General features: G+C 41.4%; 1 protein-coding gene across 1 annotated transcript in view; it reads right to left on the bottom strand.

Annotated features, from left to right (window-relative positions):
- Pla2r1 (phospholipase A2 receptor 1) overlaps positions 1-23,215 on the bottom strand; it is a 126,039-nt gene that overhangs the window by 28,698 nt on the left and 74,126 nt on the right. The window contains exons 12-17 of the mRNA XM_027420345.2: positions 17,221-17,423; positions 14,203-14,348; positions 8,364-8,448; positions 3,612-3,744; positions 2,848-2,883; positions 2,209-2,366 (exon numbers count right to left, since the gene is read on the bottom strand). Of these exons, the coding sequence (XP_027276146.1) occupies positions 2,209-2,366; positions 2,848-2,883; positions 3,612-3,744; positions 8,364-8,448; positions 14,203-14,348; positions 17,221-17,423 (761 nt within the window). The remainder of the gene's footprint in view (positions 1-2,208; positions 2,367-2,847; positions 2,884-3,611; positions 3,745-8,363; positions 8,449-14,202; positions 14,349-17,220; positions 17,424-23,215) is intronic.

Genomic DNA, 23,215 nt, shown 5'->3' with positions numbered 1-23,215 from the left:
TTTATTTCCATATGAATTTCAGGTCATCATACAACAGAATGCAATAGCTTACTAACATTCTAATTTTGAAACAAGTGTACTTTTACTCCTTAAATAGCATGGCTGTCTGCCAGACCAGCAATTTGGGAATATTGCAAGGGAGAACTACTATAATTTGAGATCCCTGAGGAGTTGTTTCATGGTCATGTATCCACACACCAATTTCAGATTTCCATTTTCAGACTTTGGAATGTTGAAGTCTGATGTGGGTGTAGTGGGAAGACCACTACTTCATCCTATCTAGTGAAGGCTAATGGGTTGCCAGGTGGTAATGGAGCAAGCATTTAATCCCAGAACTCAGGAGGAAGAGGCAGACCTGTCACTTTGAGGCCAGCCTGGTCTACAAAGCAAGTCCCCAGGACAGCCAGGACTTTATCTCAAAAAAACCAAACCAAACCAAACCAAAACAAAACAAAAACAACTGAGAGAGAGAAAAAGAGGAGAGAGAGAGAGAGAGAGAGAGAGAGAGAGAGAGAGAGAGAGAGAGAGAGAGAGAACTCATGGGCAACAGCAGTCAAAATAATGGCCTCGTAGCCGTTGCTCACAGTTCCAATTTAGGACCTTTAAAGAGAAAGTATGACATGCACATCTTAAGTGGCATATTTACCACCACCTGAATTAAGATATGATAATCTCCTACGAAGCACATCACAGTTGTGATGTACCTGGTAGAAAACTTCATGGGATAACCTGAAAGATGCCCAGGTAAAACAGCCAGGTGTGGAAAGTAACAATTTTAAATGTTAGCTAGGTATACAGTCACAACAATAGAAACCTAATAATAGTTGCTTGAGAGAAGAAACATAATGCGACCATACATTTCATAAGTCAGTTACATGTGTTGTTATGCTCAAGTAACCCTTCTAGTTAACATGGCATGGAAGATCACTTTCCAATGAGATAGAACATCTCATCCACTACAATTTCTAAAGCAAGGCAGTCTGTCATATTTTTTGTTTTCACCAAAGTGATAAAGGGCTTTGGTTTATTGTAAGGACTTAAAATGCCATATTTTGGCAAGTAATGGATTTGATATATAGTTTTAGAAGTGTTTATAAACACAACCCCAAAGTAATAGTGAGTTGTCATTTTAAAATGCAAATATTGTAGACCACAGATAAAAGGAGTAGCCAAGTGACTGCTTGGTGAGCCATTCATGTCCATTAACTGTTAAGTGCTTGTAGCTTTTAATGTTTTCATCATTGATCAGAAAGAGAAGATTGGTCTAAGGAAAAATATTCAGAGCTCACCCTGATAACACCCCATGGTCTGTTATCAAAGAGGGCGAGGAAACACAAGCAATCTTCAAAAGAAAATCACTTGTTTTTTCAGACTTTAAAAACTGTAGCCATCCTTCTATCTTACATTAAGTTCTTCTACACTCCGAATAAGTGTTATTTTTACCTTTCACAGTCCAAGTTACTATTCTTCATAGGAAAGCGATATGAAAACCTGTTATTTAAAAGCAATTACTTATCCCAACCTTTTTTGACATTTAAAGGGTGGATGGGTATTCCTCAAAATCACATGACCTGACCTCTACAAGTTTGACTCCTCATCCTGGAATCGTAAGTTTTCCTGCATTGATCACTCTGCAAGGATATTTGTAGGCATGAGACTTCCTACTTGTGAAATGTTAATGCTCACCATAGACACCGCCATACCACTGATAACAAAAAGTGCCAATCATGGGTAGAAATAAATATTGCTTGGAAATCTACAGCTAGCTCCTGCCAGACTGAATATGTATATGTCTCCGCCTTTCCTAGTCCTTTATATTGAACTCCTAACTCACAAGATGACATATTAGGAAGTGGGGGCCTCTGCTAAGTGATTAGATCGGGAGTGTGGAGCCCTTGAGTGGCAGTAGCATCCTAGTGAAACGGAGCCCAGAGAGTGATAAATGAATCTCACTGAACAGAACCTGACTAACTTAACACCATTGCTGTTACAGAGCGAAGCCAAGGGACATAGCAGCATAACAAACTGTGTCTCCATTGTTTTCTATTAATCTGTAGAGTGGGAAGAAAAACAATCCTCAAAAAAAAAGCCATGACTTTTACGGAAAATTAAATGAATTCGTGGAGTCAAATTTTAAAAACGTCTCCTCCCCCAAGGACAGAAGAAGGTGTAAACTATGAGGTTTTTGTAAGATTTGTGTGCAGGTACCACTTTGATTTTGCTGAGGATGAATTCTTGCTCCTGAGCAGAATAAATTGTGAGGATATCACTCTTCAACCAGCCACAAACAAACTCATAGTCTTCCCACTTTCCAGAGTAGGTGTAGAAGAGGTACTCAGCATCCTGGTAGAAGACCCAGGGCGCATCTGCAAGGAAACCAGATGATGATGATGCTGACTGTGTCAAGACCAGTGAGAGACATAAGGCAAACTTGAGAGAGTATGGGCTATGGTTGACTCCCATAGTAGTTTGTAATTTGGTCACTTGGCATTTCCAAAAGGGGTGTAAATAAGTATGGATATATATGACATATGTGCATGTGCACACATATAATTTGCTTATTTTCTTAGTCTATCTCACTTAAGACCTCTTCACTAGTTTTCAAAGGTCAGGGATACACACATATTTTAAAATAATATGCCATGAAAATAAAGTTGTGATGCTAATTTTACCCCTACTTAATGAGAATATTTATTACTTGGATTATACTTCCTTGATCTGTTAATTTGAACAAATTAGCTGTAGGTTGATGTATAAGAGAACAAGCAGAATAAGAAGGATAGGACAATAACTGTCCCCTCTGTGCTGTGTATTTAGAAGTTTGAGAATTGCCAGGTTGGCTCTTACCGTACTGGTACCAGTCTGGAGAATTGGGTCTCACATCTGCAGAGTGAAAGCAAAATATCTTGACTGAGCGTTTTGCACAAGTGCAGCTTCTGAACTACCTCACTATAACCATGCTGTTCCTACTTCACATTAAAAAAAATAATTTTAGCTGGGCTCTGGTGGCACACGCCTTTAATCCCAGTACTCGGGAGGCAGAGGCAGGCGGATCTCTGTGAGTTCGAGGCCAGCCTGGTCTCCAGAGCGAGTGCCAGGATAGGCTCCAAAGCTATACAGAGAAACCCTGTCTCGAAAAACCAAATAATAAATAATAATAATAATAATAATAATAATAATAATAGTAATTTTAAGGACAGATATGCTGTGAAGAGTTCCAACATGAAGGGGAGTCTCCAGAGTCTAAAGAAAGGACATGGACACCTGCTGGGGGCTACTGCGTGTCCCCCACTGTGGGGGGTGCTTCCATACATTCAGGGTATAGGTAATCCTGTGTGCTTGCAATGTCAGGGTAACAGTTCTTTCATCTGTACTTACTCCACAATGTCAGCTGGTGACCCTCACTCCCAATGAACAGCTTGGCACAGGGTACTGTGCTGGCTTCTCTCCTTCGCCTGTTATTCTTGCTTACCACACTGGCATAGCTAGAGTCATCAGTTGGGCTGTTGGCCGTGTGGCTCATTGTCTAGTGCTGAGACTTTGAATCTCTGTGACTCATTTGAGAAAATGCTACACATCATTAAAACAAACATACAGGAAAGATCTTATACCTCTTGGGATTTTGCATATCCACTCGTGTTTGGAAGCACAGTTCGAGGGCAGCAATGTTTTGTTTGCCTTATACACAGCACAGTTTCTTGCATCTTCTCCAAAATAAGTACTGTCTAAAAATGAAGAGACAACCTGCGACAGATGAAGTTTATTATTCCTTAATGATGATCCCCAAAGGAGTTTCAGAAGATGGAAGGAGGCACCCCTGAATGCAAGTGCTAGGGCAGTGGTTCTCAATCTGTGGGCTGCCACCCCTTTGCAGGGTCCAATGACCCTTTCACAGGGGTCACCTAAGACCATCAGAAAACACAGATACTTATATTATGACTCATAACAGTAGCAGAATTACAGTTACAAAGTAGCAAAAGAAAAATCATTTTATGGTTAGGGGTCACAACAACATGAGGGACCGTATTCAAGGGTCCCAGCATTAGGAAGGTTGAGAACCACTGCACTCGGGACTTCAGAGGGATCTTCAGAATCAGAAATGTTTACATGTCATTCCAGGGTTAGACTTGTCCACATTTGTTAAGACTAAGCTCATGAGAACTGAGCTTTTTTTTTTTTTTTTTTTTCACAAAGGGGCATGGAGGACTGGGGATGTGAGTCAGCTGGTAAAATGCTTGCTGTGAAAGTATAAAGACCCAAGCTCAATCTGCAGCACCCACATTAAAAAATTAAAAAAAAATCCAACATAGCAGCCTGTGCGTGCTATCCCGGCACTGTGGAAGTGAAGGTAAGAAGCCTGAGCTTGCTGGCCAACCAGTGTAGCCCAACTGGTAAGTTCCAGGTTTAGCTGCGAGGCCTGTCTCAAGGTAGAGAATGATTGAGGAAGACATCTGACACTGGCCACTAACTTCCACACACATGTGCAAATAGGCACTCACATACACATGCATGTGCACGTGCGCACACACACACATTTTTTCTATTGTTTTCTCCAGAAGAGATCAGATGCATGCTTCATTCTGAACCTGCACTGTTGTGGTGATTTGAACTAAAATAGGCCCCGTAGGCTCACACAGAGTGACACTATTAGGAGGTGTGGCCTTGTTGAAGTAGGTGTGGCCTTATTGGAGGAAGTGTGTCAGTGTGGGTGGGCTTTGAGGTTTTGGAAGTCCAAGCCAAGCCCAGTATCTCTGTCTCTTCCCAATGCCTGTTAATCCAGATATACTCTTAGCTACCTTTGCAACATCATGTCTGCCTGTGTACTACCATGCTTTCTGCCATGATGATAAAGGACTAAACCCCTGAACTGTAAGTCAGCCCTAATTAACTGTTTTCCTTTGTAAAAGAATATTGTAGAGATTTTTATTGGGATTGCATTGAATTTGTAAATTGCTTTTGGTAGCACTGTAATCTTCATAGAATTACCAACTCATTAATTCTGCCCATTCATGTCAACTCAAGTGTTTTCCTCAAGTGATTTAAAAATTTCATTGTTAGAGGTCTTTCACTTCCTTGGTTATGTTTATTACTAGACAATTTTATTTTCTTTGAGGCCATTGCAAATGGAAGTGTTTCCTAGAACTTTCTCAGCATGTGTGTTGTTGGTATACAGAAAAGCTACTGATTTTTGTAAGTAGATTTTGTATCCTGCCATTTTTTTCTGAAAATGTTCATTATTTCTAGAAAATCTGTGGTGAAATTGTTGGAATATCTTATATATAATATTTTATCATCTAAAAATATACATATTTTGCCTTCTTAAAAAATGTTTTCCCTTGTAAGAGTGGTTATGGTCATGGTGTCTCTTCACAGCAATAGAACATCAACTAAGTCAACTGTTTTCTGGAATCTTGTGTAAGCTTAGAGGTTCAGGGCTGTTCCAGAATTAGATATCACCTTTGATGCCAATTTATTTGCTAAGCATTCATATTAAATGCTAAGCATTTAGTTTTTAGGTTTAAAGTCTAAGACAGAGCTAGGTTTTTTTGTTTGCTTTCATTTTCACTTTTTAAATTTTTTAATTTATATTTATATACAGAAAGCTCACAGTGTACATTTAACGAAGTTTACTGGTGAGTTTTTTGACATTTGCCTTTTCCAGCTTGGCAATGTGAGTCACAGATTTAGGACCCAGGTTGTTACCTCCCAGTGGTGGTGGATCTCATCTGTTGTTGTAATTGGTCCTAATAGCTTCCGCCAGCTTAGCCAGAGCACCTGTGTCTTCAGAGTAAACCTGAATGAAGGTAATGCTGGTAGTGTCTTCCTATGACTTTCCCTTGATGATGTAGTAGGGGACCCCCATCTTTCGATACAGGGCAGGCAGTAAGACCACCAGCTCAATGGGGTCTATATAGTGGGCAGTCACCACCAGCTGAGCCTTCTTATTCTCCATCAAGATAGTGACCATATTGATGCTGCTGGAAGGACCAAAGGTCTACTGGTTGGGACATCCTGATTGCCAGCAGCTTTCTTCTCAGCATGGGCCAGCAGCCTTTGCTTCTTCACCTGGTCTGCACTTGTAGGCAAGCTTAAACAGCTTGTGTAAGGTCTCTTTTGAACTGGATGTCCTGCCCAAAGCTGAAGTTCTTCAGCCTTTTCTCAAACAAAGGATTCACCACAGTTTAGCCTCCTGTTTCTTCCTGATGGGCAGGATCTCAGCCGCCTTCTTCCCGTTGGCCTTCTTTTCTTTGGGAATTTTGCTTAGTTGGAAGAGAGCTAGTTTTAAGTTTTTGAGACTATGTAGCTCTGGATGGCCTGGAACTCCCTATGTAGAACAGACTGACCTGGAACTCATAGAGATCCACCTGCCTCTGGTTCCTAACTGCTGGATTAAAGATATGAGACACCATGCCTACCTCCAGAGATAGTGTCCATAAATCAGAAGACCAACACTGTTTTGAGTGACCACATATTATATGTAATTCCCATAACAGATTTTTTTAAATAAGTGGAAACCTTTTCAATTGGACAGAAGAATAGATGAACCACAAGTGAAATAGGGGTTAAAATGTGGAAAATAAGCGTATGTTTTGAAGCCACTTTGAACTATTTGAATATGCACAAAGCTATGTATCCATTCATCTAATGTATCTATTCTTGTGTTTGGAGAATGACATGAGTTATAATTCATTTTGTCCGGTGGGCTGTGCCGAGAACTGCAGTGCACCAGTACACTTAGTCTCATTTATTCCTAAGCCAATTGTCTGTCCCTCTCCTGTCCTGTTATGAATTAGTTTGAGTGAGAAAAACAAAACAAAGTAGTTCAAATTCTATGTGACACACTTCACTTCCCAGCGAATGAAATGGCATTAGCCTCCCTTCCTTTTCTGGACCTTGCTTTCTTCGTTAGCAAAACAGACAGGCACAGCTGAGGGATCCAAACCCTCTCTAAGGTCTCTTTCCACTGTTTGCTCTTGACACTCTTTTTCAAAGAAGCAATGTTGGAGTGGAAAACGTGGTTAGTATCTTTTCTAAACTAACATTTCTTTGTTGTTATTGTCCCCTGTAGAAGCACACAGGTTTTTTGTTTTGTTTTGTTTTCCCTTTTTTTGTAAATCTCTTCTCAGCTACAAATTTGAACCCCATCCTTTGAATAGACTTTTTTTTTTTTTTTCTCAGTTGGTCTTTATCCACACATGGCTGCTAGTGTTTTACAAACTGGGAAATGTTATAGCACTGTAGCTTTAGAGTCAGGTTACTGTATGCAGATCCCGGCTGCACTCTGAAATACATTAGGTGGATTAACTGTCCTATTGTCTACTGGGGTGAGGGACTGAAGGATGGAATGTGATCATGAACAATGCACCTAGGCCACAGAATGTCAGGAAGGTTTGGGAAACAGCAGCTGCCTCTAATGTTCCCTGAAGGCTGGTTCTAACCACTCCTTTTCAGAGTTGAAATGGTGTCATGTAACTTTCCTTGTCACCTTGATGAAAGTCTGAGAAATCCTCAATGCACCTGAAATAACAATGCAACATCCTGGTCCTTCTTTCCTTCACAGAGGTTTGCAAGTATGGGTGGAATGAAAGCAACACTTTGCCCCACTTGTGGAACTACTTTGTCTGACTAAGAAGGGGTTATTTCTAAGGATGATAGTACTTGCCCTTTTTTCTGAGAGAATAAAAACCATCGTTAAAAATACTCTTTCCTTCTTTCTTTCTTTCTTTCTTTCTTTCTTTCTTTCTTTCTGTGAATGTGGAGGGGAGCAGGGGCAGGCAGGCAGAGGCAAGAGAAGTATGTCCTGTGTCTTTCTCCATGCAGACCTCTCTACCTCATCACTCTGACATAGGGTCTTCAAATTGAACCAGAAACTCACCATTCTGGCAAGCTGGATGGACAGTGAATTCTAGAGATCCACCCTCTCTGTTCCCCAACATTGAAGTCATGGGCAGTTGTGTCTCCTTTTTTGTGTGGGTACTGCAGATTTGCTCCTCATGCTTGCAAAAGCAAACATGCTAACCCACTAAGCTATCTCATAAGCTCCCTAGTATTTTCTTTTCACTGTGACATGGATCAAGATCTCATTCTCACATAGGCATTGTGCAGGAAATGGGGGTGGGTCAGAGGCCAGGTATTGTAAAGGGCAGCTATTTCTCTAATGGGAGGCAGTTTAGGGGAGTATTTTTGGAGATTTGGGTTTCTTCTTAGGATGAAATATAAGACAACCACTGTCATGGCCAAGACCTAATGTAAATTTGCCAAGGTGCTACAGCCACTTCTAGGCTCCCTTAGTTGTTTTACTAAAGGGGTCTAGTATCACCTGGCTTGAATTCATCTCCCATATACAGTTTGAAAAGACTTACAGGTGTCCCATCAGACCACTCCCAAGAACCGGCATTCATGGGGTTCCTTTTATTGAATCCAATCCAGAACTGCCTTTCTTGTGTCCTAGGAAGAAAAGAAACAAAAGCTTTGTCTTTCCCATCTTATTCCCAACACTAGATGAAAGGTTCTAAGATATGATGAAACCTTGTAAACAGGAAAGAGCTGATACTAATTGGCAGGATGGATCAAACATCATTTTATATGCAAATCATATCCTATGAAATAAGGGGAGACATTTAGACTCACACACTCCTGTGAGGCTTACTCTGGGCTCATGAGCAATGTGTGTTGGTTTGAAAGAAAATGGTCCCCATAGGCCCATAGGGAGTAGCACTGTTAGGAGGTGTGGCCTTGTTGGAGTAGGGGTGGCCTTGATGGAGGAAGTGTGTCACTAGGGGTGGACTTTGAGGTTTCAGAAGCTCAAACTGGGCCCACTGTTTCACTCTCTCCCTGATGACTACCAATGCAGATGTAGAACTCTCAGCTAATTCTCCAGAACCATGTCTGTCTGCATGCCACTATACTTCCCAACATGATGATAATGGACTAAATACCTCTTAACTTCGAGACATCCCCAATTAAATAATTTCCTTTAGAAGAGTTGTGGTGGCCATGGTGTCTCTTCACAACAACAGAAACACTAAGACCGGGAGAAGAATCCACCTATACTGAAAACAGGAGCTTTGCATAAGAACAGAAATGCCTTGCAATCAGGTCATGAGCACACAGAAACAAGCTGCCAGGGAATCTAGAGCATAGCTTCTCTGGATGACCTTAACTGCTATACTAGCTACTACTTCACTCTGCTTTCTCTGCAATTTTACTATGGTTTGATTTGTTGCTCTTTTATCAACTGTTTGTGCATTTTCTGCAAGTTGATCATTGTCATCTCCATGTAATAAAAGGTACACAGAAGGTTTGGGGATTTTTTTTTTCAGTTTCCAACATAAATAAGTCTGAGGCAATTCAGCCTGGGCTATGGTAGATTAACTTGAGCAGACACCACTGGTTTGGACTTGGCAAGAATCGTCACAGAGAATCACCATCCCTTCTATTAGGCAGAGAACAAATATGTCAAATTGCAAAGTACTCAATAAATCAAGCAATAAAGCCTAATTGTACAATGAACTATCTCACTAAGATAATTTTCTGAGAATAATTTTGAAGAATTAAAGATTTAAGAGACTCAGAAGTTGTAACAGATGCTTTCCCCATGCTCAGCGCAGGGAAGCATCGTCATTCTGCAGGGTTGCGTCTCACATGTGAAAGACAGAGACCAAAGTCAAGTTCAGGTCAGAGTATCTGAGGTGGCTGGTGCCTGTGTGGCCACTGATGGTGCCATACTTCTAAGAAGGTGAGGGTGACCTCTAGAAGAACAGGCATCTCTATGGTACAGACTAGAAACCAACCTCCCTCTTCTTACACTGAGGGCATTCCATCCATTTCCTCACTGATTTCAGCATTCTTTGTCTTTCTTGCTCTACTGGCTCATAGAAGACAAATTGATATTTATTTTCTCTCCACTAATTTTCCCAATTGTGTAATTTTTAAACAACACACATTTGACACGGCTGAATTCCCTTGGCAATGTAGACAAAAATAGAGCAGAAATTATATAACATTTGTACTTAGATGATGAAGATGAGTAATTTGAAAGATGCGCACAATTCTACTAGGAACTTCAAGTGTGGACACTTATGGAAACAGGAAGGATGTCATTGCGTTTGATTACATTAAAGGGAAATCGTTTATGACCTGATGTGTGGGCAGAATGTATAAGCATGTTTTACAAGGGGTGAAAGTGGAAAAGCACCACAGAACACAGGGCAGTGGAAGCTGTCCCCCATAGCTGGTAAGCAATCCAGTCAGTGGGGAAGGTTCTTTGATACCAGTCTCACTGTTGGAACCCAGCCCCCATGAAGTCTCTAAAAGTTATTTTCCAGCATAACCACAGGTACCTCCTGTTTTCCTGACCTCACCCCACTGGGATCAATATCCTGTTGTGAACCCTCTGGCCTGGGGTTTTTGTAAGTTTGTATATAAGGCTGCTCCACAATAAAGGTGGGAGACATTCTCTCAGAAAAGGACCGGGAGTCTTGTTGTTCATCCAAATCTCCAGGCTTTCGCCCAATACTCAGGACTTAGTGGCCAAGAGCAGCCACAAATGGAGGTTTCACCAGGATCAGGAAAGAAAAGGGGACCCTGAGAGATCACCCTCAGAAGGCTGGAAAGCAAGTAAGGAGTTGTGAGGGTGGATTGCAAAAGGTACTAGAAAATAGGTACCTCAACTCCTGAGAGAGTTGGATTGACAAAAGGCACTGGAAAATACATACCTCAACTCCAAAGAGAGTTGGATTGGAAAGGCACTGGAAAAGGGGGAGCCTCAACTCCTGAGAGAGTTGGATTGCAAAGGCACTGGAAAAGGGGTGCCTCAACTCCTAAGAGAGTTGGATTGGAATAGAGATCACAGTCAATCACACAGATAAAGTTTAAAGAGACAAGGTACTGGTAAGATTTAATTTTTACTTTGGATTAAGCAATAATGCTAAGAAAATTATTAAAGAAATGTGGGAAATCTGCCACTGAGGAATCCCTCCTCCATGAGCTACCCACCAGCAGACAGCTAACCCAACAGCCCATGCTTTTGTCCACTCAAGCCTGCTGCGGGCTCCAGTCAGCCGGCAATGATGTGGTGGAGAAATCACCTCCTGAGAAAAAGTTGGAGCGCTATGCTTGGAAGAAATGCTGGTTTATCCTGTGGAGCGGTCAAATGAGTGGTGACCCAAATGTTCTGGAATACTACAAGAATGAACACTCCAAGAAACCCCTGTGGGATATCAATACCAATGAGCTCACCTTCTACTTGGTGGCTGAGACAGAGGCTGTCATGAATAGGTGGGTCCAGAGCATCTGCCAAAGGGAGCTCTGATACCCTGAGAAACCTTTCTTCTGTCAGCCATAATCTCTGCTTTTCTCCAGCTGAATTCAGCAGCTCTAGTCATCACCTGCTCTGAGCAAGAAAGTCCTCAGCCCTTTCACACTCTAGCCAGCTACCTGTGCCAAGCCACATCCAGCCTGCCTTGTAACACTGTCATCAATGAGCTCCCTTTCAAGACACCTGCCACCAAGTCTTTGTCCACAGTCAACCACACCTTTAACTAACCCAAAGTCTTCATCCCCTGTACCCAGTGGCACTAACAACCCAACTCCAAAAAACAGTAGTGGCAATGTGAATTACATAGCCCTGGACTTTCAGCCGGTCTCCCAGAGCCCTCATCGCAAGCCATCCACATCATCTGTCACATCGGATGAGAAAGGAGAATATGTCCAAGTGGATAAAGAAAAGACCCAGGCCCTACAAAAGATCATACAGGAATGGACAAAGATGCAGAAGTCCTCAAGACCCTCCAAAGATGCCAGGCTATGGTAAGGATGGCCATCCCTGACACCTCCTCTCCTTTGTGAGTTTTGTTCAAAAGATGTATGTATGTTCTGTATGTATGGTGTGGCCACACATGTGTGTATGAAGTGTGATCGTAAATGTGTGATTGTTAACAAAAGAATGCTATTGTGTTGTCTTTGAATTGTTTAATTGCTGGGGAAGGAGCAACAGTTGTTAAAGTACAGGTTACTTGGGAGGGAAATTTCTGCTTTTTTTTCCATGGAGGGTGAAGAGCTGTGGATTTCTTCCAGAGTGGTATGGTTTCATGGGGCAGGACCCCATGAAGCAGTGGCCCAGGTGATCCAAATATTTGTTTTCATTTAAATTTGGTTGGTTAAAAATGGTAGTGGTCACAGTCAATCACTTTTAAAAGGAAAAAGGAGGAATATGATATAGAAATGATACTTTGTATTGGAATGGATCTTCATTTGTTGATATTAGTTAGGTTTCCAAACCTTTCAAAGACCTACAGAAAATATGGCATTTAAATGGTTTAGGGTTTTTCTTGACAGTGAGACACAACTGCTCCTGGCACACCTGGAGAGGAAGATGGGCATCCAAGAAACTCGTTATAGAGTTTGCTTTTGGCATGGCAAGACCAGCCATTTGGGCAAGAAGCTACTTTTGCCTGAACTGTTTAACTGTTGCTTTATAAACTGGACATGCAGGACCCACAGGAAAATGCCTAAAGGGTTCCTGCTCCATGGAGGAGTACAAACTGCCAATGCAGGACAGTTTAGAATTTCCTGCTTTGCTGAGAAGTCTGCCAGACACAGTGTGGCCTGTAGGCTAAATATGGAGGCCCCAAGGTTACCAAGAAACTTTGGGTGACTGTCTAGGAAGCAAGGTGTCTCTGTCAGTTCTAGAGTTTATATATTATCCTTCTATGGTCTTTGATGGATTTGAAGATAGATAGTTATAATAACACACTAAGATAGAATGGTTAAAATCTTACAGTTCTTACTTGGTAACTGTTTTCTTATATATAAAGAAGGGGGAGATGTTGGAACCCAGCCCCCATGAGGTCTCTAAGAGTTGTTTTCCAGCATAACCACAGGTACCTCCTGTTTTCCTGACCTCACCCTACTGGGATCAATATCCTGTTGTGAACCCTCTGGCCTGGGGTTTTTGTAAGTTTGTATATAAGGCTGCTCCACAATAAAGGTGGGGGACATTCTCTCAGAAAAGGACCAGGAGTCTTGTTCACCCAAATCACCAGGCTTTCACCCAATACTCAGCCTTAGTGGCCAAGAGCAGCCACACCTCACAAAGTCTGAGGTGGCATAGAAGGCTCTGTATCCCAAGATGCCCAGTATATAGGCTCTGTCTGGAACCTGTAGGGACTAGCAGTTCTGTGGGATGTTAAAAAGCTTATTCAAGAGGGAAAAAAAGCATTTCTGCAGAGAAAAAGATTTCTGCTAGGAGTCCTCACAATGTTAATTACATACTATATTTCTAATATTGTCCATTGTTTTTCAGTTTTATTTGATCCCTCTGATACTATATCCCCTAACTCCTCCCAAAAAACAATAACAATACCTACCACCACCACAAAATCCTTTCCTTATGGAATTACACTAAGACTCCCATTTGCTCTACCTGGAGGGTCATTTTTGTAAATGTTAAAGATGAATAATTTGATAGTTGTTACATATTCAGTTATGGGAGTGTCCTATGAAGACATTAGGTTTCTTCCAATTTAAACTTAGTTGGTAGGGTTGGGAATTTAGTTCAGTGGTGGAATACACAAGGTCCTAGGTTTGGCCACTTGAAGAAAAATCCCCACAAACCAGTAAACCAACTAACCAACAAAAACCAAACTACATTAATAACTTCATGAGCATGGACATTCTAACAACTGATGCACACCGATAAGTGAACATGGATCTCTTCAAATGTACAACTAGAGAGATGGACTGGCTTGTGTTTTAAACTGGTAGAACTTCCTTCTCCAACAAAATCTTAACTGGATTGGCATCTATGGAAAACCCTTGTCAGTGCAATGGAATTGTGTTTTCTGGGGAGCTAGCAAGCAAGGAATGGAAGCTCTGCCCAAATGGTTCTGTTTCCTTCCAGAGCCCAAGAATCTTCAGACAACACTCCAAAGTCCACCTAGAGAGTGCTGGCAGCTCTAACAATCTCACTGAAGGCATACAAAAGATTTTGAATATCCAATATGCAATGTGGACTTGGTGCCATACAAACACAAAACCACATATGAGGATATAGTTTCTTTCATAAGCTGTGACTGACTATTTTTAGACGTGAAACAAATACGTAAGTTTTAAACAATTACTTGGGATATTCATCCCTAAGAAGCCACTGTTAGCAGACAATTTTTGACTCTAATTTTCTCAGAATTAATAAGTATTTACCGGTTAAATTTTGAATGTAGAAGCTCGTTCACAAAATTTTCCTCCTCTATATGGGCAAAGCTTGCAAGGTGAGCTCCAAACTCCTCGCAGAAAGCTTCGGCTTCTCTCCATGATCTTTTCATTAGGACCTTTTCACTGTGAAACACCTGTAGAGCAACAAAACTAGAGCAAGGCTGCTGAATTCTGCTTCCTATGGTTTTCTTTCTTCATTGTGTGTGTGTGTGTGGCGGGGTGGTGAAGGGCAAGAAGTGGATGACTTTTTGCATAGTGAGTGCACACTCTTTCCACTGAGCCAGATTTCCACCCCTTCATTATTCTTTACTGAAATTTTGATGGGGAGAGTCAACACGTATCAAACTAGAACATGTCCACTCCTTATAAAACTGTTGGCTCCTTTTACTCTCCTTGGCTTCTTTCTCACTAAATGTCTTATGACAGACATAGTGTTTCCTTTTAATAAATGTCTGCCAATATATGGGGTCAAGAGACATTAAGAATACCAGGTCATACACCTATAAACCTGGCTTAGACCCAGGACTCCTTGCCTCCAGAATCCATCCATTTTCATTATGGCATCTACCTATGGACAAGTTAGAATTCATGGAATTACAATGAAGTTGTTGGATCATCACAGGCAAGGAGACCCAAGGCCTAAAAAGGAGGTATATTTCTAGGGTCTATGCTGAGCTGGCAGCCCCTTGGTGTGTATCTGAATTCTCTGCTATTCCTTAGCTGTTGTGGTAACAGGAAGCAGTTGCTTGGATGGAGCATGTGCTTTTGTCTCTAGATCAGACAGGAGGTGGCTGAAGACCCAGTGCTCCAAATCCTGGGACTCTGCATCCTTGCTGTTTTTAACTAAGGCCACTAAGCTTTATGCCCTGATGCTGCAGGGATACTCTATGGCCAGCTTTCACCAGGCTCTGATTTGCTGAGACCAGAATGAATGCTTTTCCAAGTCTTGTGGACCACAGCACAGCCTTTCCATCTTTTAAATTATATGTCAAAACTTGCTTCCTTGGGGAACCCATCCCCGAATCACTCTAAATTCATAAATCCCACCACCTCGCACATCAAGCTCACTGTGCATTTGCTGACACATCAGGATGATGGATAGTAAAACAACACTGTACTGGGAGTCCCAAGACCAGGGATTTATTCTAAATCTGTCAATAAATAATTGTGATCTTGGTTGAATTACTTCATCACATTGGCCTCAGTTTACTTGTTTTTGAAGTTTAACGTATTGCTCCATGAGGTCATGTCTGGGCCTTTTATTTATGAATTTTATGTAGGGATTTCTTGTATACATTTAAGTGGAGTGAATTCAATTGTATTTCCTGCTACATCTGCATTGCAGTGTCTGGGGAATATGGTCTGTCTTAGTCCTGTGTGTGCCCAGATGATGGTGAAGAACTTTTTCCATGCATTTGGAGAATTGCTACCCAAAGAATGAACCAAGAGAAAACTACCAAATGTAAGAGTAATTTTTAAAAAGTGGGTATTTCTAATAAGAAGATTGTAAGAGTTGGTTGAAATCTAGGATCTAAAACTGATTTGCAAACAGACATTTCTTCAAGGATTTCACATGTATATCATAGGTACATCTCATATATAGGTTAAACATTCTTAATTTGGAAATTGAAATTATGAGCTACTCTAAAATTGGAAACTTCTGTGAGAGTGACATTTTCACTTTCTGACTGTTATAAGTAGGTAGACCATTTCATGTTCCAGACACTGCATAAAATGACCATCACGCTCTGTGTACATAGTGTATATGAAACAAATGAGTTTTGTATTTAGACTTATGTACAAACCCCAAGGTATTATGTATATGTAAATATTTCAACACCTTAATCCCAACTCTTCTTGCTCTACAAATATATATGTGTGTGTATATATATATATATATATATATATATATATATATATATATCTGGGTTTGGTCTTCAGGTGTCTAGCAGGCAGGCTTTGATGTATAAGAGTTATTTCCTAGTAAGTACTTTATGCATGGGCTTACAGACAACATAGAACAGCACCATTCTAATACCCACTGAGTGTTGGCTTCCTTTATTTGGTATATGCTTGGTAATATAAAAAGCATTGACTGGTGCCTTTGTACTTACTATATGAATTCTGTAAATGACCATGGCTGGCCTTGCTTTGCTCTCTCTCTCTCTCTCCCTCTCTCTCTTGTTTTTTGAGACAGGGTTTCTCTATGTAGCTTTGGAGCCTACCCTGGCACTTGCTCTGTAGACCAGGCTGGCCCCGAACTCACAGAGATCCGCCCGCCTCTGCCTCCCGAGTGCTGGGATTAAAGGCATGTGCCGCCAATGCCTGGCTAGCTTTGCTCTTTCTTGATTGCAGTTCTAGTCCAGAATGTATGGAGAATGCAACACCCTGAGGGAAGGAGGAGCTGTCCTTGTCCCTCTCAGAACAGGGAGTCTTGCAGTGTTTTATTCCAGTGAACCTAAGTGGCTTGCGAGGCATAAAGCCCAGAGAAGAGTGCTTTCCTAATCCCTGTGCTGCAGGATGAAGAGTCCATCTGCCACCCTGAGTAGCTTTCTTGAGTCTTGAGGGACAGGCTCTCTAGGATCTTAGGCTTCCACTGTTTCTTGTAGCCTATCTGTGAACAGTAAAGTTGTTTTGCCTGACTTGTGGGAGTGTTCTGCCATCCTGGACTTGAACTCTGTCAAGTGAGATTGTATAAAATCTCCCACCAGTTCTAGGAACTGATCAGGCATTCAGAGTTTTTTTTCCGGGGCTGGTAACCAGTGCATAGGGTCCTTTACCTTGGTTTAATATTGATGCATGGTATTTCTGCCTTCAGTGACACTAGGGAATATCTGCCATCTTTTTTACTATTTAGAATTATTTGGAACATAAAGGTAAGGATAGAGAGGCAATAGATAGTAACTGTTTATATGCTGTGTACCAGGCATTGTAGGAAGGCAGTCTTAGAATACAGAAAATAGTGATATATGAACCAAATGAATATGCAGATAACCTTGGCATTACCTTGAAGCAACTGGTCAGACCTGACTTTGATTCCCAATCCAAATAGCAGTTGTGAAAGGGCCACCTTTTTTCAAACTCTGTTTTCTCCCAGGGTGTGACTGGCATTTTGCACAGGGACATTGCCTTAAAGTTGCTACAGTTCTTTACTTCCCAGCGACCAAGTGGACTTCCTCCTCGCATGACAACACAGCCACCGCTGTAGCCTAAAAGCAGAAACCAAACATTTTAATATAATATGATTATACCATTTTGTGCTCCAAAGACAGCTCTCTGGAGTGTTGAATAATTGACACGTCATAATGAAGCACCAGAGAAGAACAATGAAGACGAAAAAGGATGCTTTATTGGCACAATTATCTCATTTCTCTTCATCTCTGGAGAGAAGAACAGAAAACAGAATCATGAGAGAAAAGAAGCTGTGAAGCCTGAAATTTGGACATTGTGTGCTTTGAGCTCAGATGGTAAATGATGGGAAATGAGGTGCTGCTCCGATGTGGAGCTGAAGAATGCCCCCACTGCTCGGTGACGTGCTTTGAAACCACATTTCGAACATCACAATGGGAAGAGCACAGTGCTCGTCCCCTGAGAGCGAGGGGCACCAGGGCAAACTAGTCACATGAATAATGGATTCAAGGCAGACAAGAAACAGAACAAAGACCCACACTCTAAGCCACAAACCATGGAGAATGGAGAAAATGAGATAAACTCTTGAAATGGGATAAATCTCAGGGGGTTGAAGGCAGAAACAGAGCTGGTATCAGGGAAATGAGGAGGCAGGGCTTCTAAGTGAGATACAGAGCTCATCAATTTCACAGTAGACAGGGTGTCAAATATTAGAGGGGAACCCTCCTCGGTTATGGATGAACCTTCACATGTTCTTTTATGTGTGTTGAACGTGAAATATACTTTTCCATAGAAACAAGTGTTCACACTTCCAGTGAAAATTTTGGAGATAGGGTCCTGTTAATTAGTCTAATTCTTATATTTTCGATCTTCCTCTCTTTGCCTCAAGAAGGCTGGAGTTACAGGTATGGTCTACCATGCCTGATCCATGGAAACAACGTATAGACTGAATGAAATTTCTTCTGTTTGTTCAAAATTTAGACAATTTATAAGACCACTGAAAATATGCATCAGCCAGGTGGTGGTAGTACACACCTATAATCCCAGCACTTGGGAGGCAGAGGCAGGTGGATCTCTGTGAATCTGAGAACAATCTAGTCTACAGAGAGAGTTCCAGTTCAGCCAGGGCTACACAGAGAGACCCTGTCTTGAAAAGCCAAAAGTAAAGCATTTCGTATTTCAGTGAATATTAGTGGAAAACAAATTGGTTTTTAAAATTGAGTGATAATGTCATTAGTGCTTTTTCCTTTGAGTCTGGACTGATCATTACATGAACTAAATTGACATTCAACAACTACACAAAATTATGTATCTATAACATGCCTGGATATAGGGAAAGATATGCTGTAAGTTCAGGGGCAGACTGAAGAAGGAGTCACAGAGCCTACCCAAAGAGATTTGTCAGCAAAGAGTTTATGGGAGGTGGCATTTGAGCCAAATTTTAAAGGATGAAAAAGGAAAAGGATCTTCAAGGTGGGTTTATGAAAATCAAGTGACACTGGAGGGTGGACCTGGAGACATGTGACAAGTTTGGACCTAAAAGCATTTTAAAACTCTGTAGTCCTTTGGTATGAGGCATTTATCTGGTTTAAGTTCCCCTTAGAAGAAATGGCCACTTTTATTTTAGTGTATAGCTAGCATTATGCTTATGTGTACAAATAAGCTTATGCATCAAACCAACCCACAAAACAAGCAGCTGTAAAGTAGAAAATACACTAAGCATTGCTTACATTGAACAAAAAGAGTGTTGTTGATTCATGCAAAGACCAACAGATACTTACAGTGTCACAATGACGACTTAGTGCTAATGATGGATGGGGTGAGGGGGAGGCAAGCAACAGAGCTCATATAACTGCCTTGGCCCATGAACAAAGTTTTGTGGGTCCAGGGAGTGTAACTTTGGGATGAGGCCCACAACCTAGCTGGATCATGAGAAATAGAGGAAGAATGCATTTTCTGAAGTGAGATTGAACTGTGGAAACACAATGGAAGGCCCAGACATGATACTACACTGTGGGCTGTTCGAGTGGTTGGGAACCAAGCATGTTGTCTGACTCCCCGACTCTTCCTTTGAGACAGCCTGGTGGGACTTTCCTTCTCCACAGATCACAGGTGGGAAGTCTTCTAGACTGAACTTTTCATTTAGAGCCTTGAGCTGGGATTCTAGTCTCAGCACAAATATTTAATAACTTAACATTTGAGTTGACTAATTAACCATAATAAGTCTTGTTGAAAATAAATAATTCCTTTTCTTCTCATGGGTCTTCATGAAGATCAAATGAAATAATTTCTAAAAAGGACCTTGTGAAATAGAAAGTTAAAATCATCCCTATCCTTATGGGCATTTTCATTACAAAACTGGGATTCTTGTGTGTGTGTGTGTGTGTGTGTGTATTCAAGTTCTGCTGTGTGTTCAAGAATTTTTAAAAGGGTTGAATCAGCAAGTTTACAGTAATACTTTTTTGTTGGCTTTGCATTTTGTCTCACTTCCTCACATTAGACAATGATTAACTAGCTACAGTTTTAGATGCTTTGGATATTCAAGTCATCTTCATTAGTGAGGAAGGAGATGTTTGTGGCCCACCATGAAGATGAAAAGTGCTGCAGGAGTGTTATTGGTATTCTAAAGTGGTTAACTTAATGTATCATTTGACCCAAATTTTAGCGTCTCAGCCCCAGAGAAGCAGTAAAATGGTGTAATAAAGGGAGGCTGGGCTAAGGGAGATATAAAGGGAATTTGTTAGTCAGTTCATGGGGAAGCTTGCCAAGTCAAATAATAAGGGAAGGGGAGAAGGGCAGAGGCAGGCTTCTCCCAAAGAAATGCTCTTCCATTGGATAACTCCGTTCCTGTTGGAGAAGGGACACTCTCATCCTTCTCCTCGTTGGTGAACCTCACATCTCACATTTCAATGCACTCTCTTGACTCACCTCTCCTCCCTGACTCCCTGAACCATCTCCCTTTAAAACGTCAGCTGAAAAGCTTTCTGTAATTAAGAAATTCTAACTCGAGATTCTACAGATTTTTTCATGCGTCACAGCTAATCACAGGTAGTGAACTCATCTGCGAAAGCTATCACCCGTGACCTCTCTGGCCAAATCCTTAAATATAAACCAACTAATCAAACCCATTTGTGGTATCAGGGCAGGACAGAATTATGCAGGGGCCTTGGCATCTTTAGACAATTGTTTGACTTGGTCTGTCCGGTTACTTCCAATTCCCTTCCACAACTCTCTCACTTCTCGTCTCCACCTGCCTCACCCTCCCTCTTCCTCATTCTGTCTTCCACAGAGTAAAGCAAAGCTCCTGGGGCAGATAAGGTGGGCTTTGTGGAAGGCCCCAGTCTGCTCAGTACTGTGTTGGCCACTTTTGTGGTCTCTCTGCTCTTTATCTCTAAATACTCTTGGAGACAGGGATTGTGGTAGAATCTTCAGATGGAAAAATTGAGGCGCAAATATTTTAGCCATTTCCACAGGCCACAGAGTTAGTGAAGTCTTGATCCTAGTCTGGAAACTGCACTTATCAGAGTCTAATTGTGAGGTGGTCCTGAGGCCTGGATATGTACTCAATACACAGCTGCTGGAAGAAAGTGTTCCCTCGAGGTTGTGGTCCCCTTGCTGTTGCTTAGCTCTTCTCAACTTGACATGACCTGGGAGGAGGGAGCCTCAGCTGAGGACTGGCCTTCATCAGATTGGCCCGTGGTCATGTCTGTGGGGGCATTTTCTCGATTGCTAATTGATATAGGAAGGTCTAGCCCACTGTGGGTGGTGCCATCCCTGAGCACATGGGCCTGAGCTGTAAAAGAAAGGTAGCTGAGCAAGTGACAGGAAACAAGCCAGTAAGTATTGTTCCACCCCAGTCTCTGCTTCAGTTTCTGCCTCTAGGGTTCCTGTCTCAAGTTCCTTCATTATGGACTGTAAGCCAAATAAACTCAGTCCTCCTAAGTTGCTTTTTTTTTTTTTGTCAGTGATTTAGAAAGGTTAATAAGAACAAATCTCCTCTTGCACTGAGCTCCCCCAGCTCAGCCCTCAGCATGGATCTCCCCCTGTGTGGCCACAGAATTCCCTTGAAGAACTCCTGTCACAGATTACCTTTCTTGACTGGAAACAGACCTGGAACTGTGCTCAGAACAAGGCTGAGCAAATCCTCACAAGTGTGTGGTGTTTCAGTTCAGAATCCAGAGGAGCCTCAAGCTTGACTGTTCCAGTTATTTTTTGTTGATTGATGTGACAGGTTTCTGAGCCCTCACTTTGTAAAAGATACTTTTAAGCAGACAAATCTGCCCCACTTTGCTAGGATACAGTTGCCCTCATCTGGCAGATTACACCTGATTTGGAAGAATTGGGGCCCAGGTGCCCTGGATGGTCCCATGTGACAGATCTAGGAATGGCCCTGATGCAGAGCTGAAGTTACAGACTGCTGCAAAATAGTGATTTTAGGTGTTCTTTTAATCTGTTGGGACACATCTGAAGCACACACTTACCCTAGAAAAGTGTCTGTGCTATCTTACCAGGAGGCGACCCCCTGTTTGCCCTTATAGAGCTGTCTCCACTTGCTGGAATCTGTACTCTAAATACAAGGCCATGTCTGATTGTATGCATTATTCTCTCTCTCTCTCTCTCTCTCTCTCTCTCTCTCTCTCTCTCTCTCTCTCTCTCTCTAATCAGTAGCAATGGCTAGTGTGGTTCAAAACCATGCTTTCTGTTTTATGGAATGTTCTACTCCCAAAATACTAAGGCCAGGGAGTCCATTTGTTGTTTTAAAAGAGGAAAATGTCAGAATTTCCTGGTGTTGAGTGAACTGAGAATTTTGGCATTAAAAAAATACAGATTAAGGAAAAACTCTGTAGTCCTGAACTGAAACTTAAAGCATCAGTTTGAGCTGAGAAAGCACCTCATCTTCACCCTTGCAGTGCAAGCAAACACACACACACAACACACACAGCACATTTCCTAGATGTGACCAAGGAAATAGCCTAGAAGCAAGAACAAACCCTTATGGTCAGATTTGTGTGAAAATGACATTATTTCCCATCAAAAGAAAACACAGGGATTCTTGATGAAATGGCACAGAAATTTACATCTTGTCATAGTGGTAACAAGGGCCCTATGGAAGACTGGGGTATCACATCACCAGTACTTAGGAGTACCAGTATCCTTGAAGACATTTGAATCAAATAGAGGGGCCTTAAGCCTTAGGGACAGTTGCAGTGAATGGAGGTATATCAATGCTTAAAGCCCCTACTTCACAGTGCCGCCGGAGGAGTCCTAACCTCTAATTGATTACTGTTAGAGTACACTAATGAGGAAATAATTCTTTTGGAAACTAGGAAGAGGAATGATCACACATCTATTCTGGCTTTCTTATAAAATCTGTACCACAAAGCAAACAAAACATCGATTGCAGAGAGTTATTTTCTTATAGAAATATCCCAGCCACAAATTAAGACACTCCTAATAGGCCGGGGGATATAATTTGGTAGTAGATCTCTTGACTGTCAGCAGAAGGCCTCGAGTTTAATCCTGAAACCAAAACAAACAACAGCAAAACCCAACTCTACCGAATCAACAAGTCTACACATTGATTATCAAACTCTTTGACAACAAAGAGAAAACTGGACATTGTGTTACTCTATACAGAACAAATAACTACCAAAAAATTAGTTTTTCTGAAGTAAAATAAGCCTCAATTTTGGTCAGATCTTTGTCAAACAAGGTATAGATTTTAGGAAAATTTACAAGATGAATAACCCACTTTAGTTAGTAAATACACTTTAAAAGAAAAAGGGATAGATAGAAAATTTAGACGTTAGAATAAACTTTAGGAGACTTTATTAAGCAATTAAAGTATGCAAATGTCATTTGGATCCTAATT

The sequence above is a fragment of the Cricetulus griseus genome, chromosome 6 (genome assembly GCF_003668045.3).
Source record: "Cricetulus griseus strain 17A/GY chromosome 6, alternate assembly CriGri-PICRH-1.0, whole genome shotgun sequence".
In the NCBI taxonomy this organism is placed as follows: domain Eukaryota; kingdom Metazoa; phylum Chordata; class Mammalia; order Rodentia; family Cricetidae; genus Cricetulus; species Cricetulus griseus.
The sequence above is the reverse complement of the archived record's forward strand: the minus strand, read 5'-3'. Positions and strand labels throughout refer to the sequence as shown.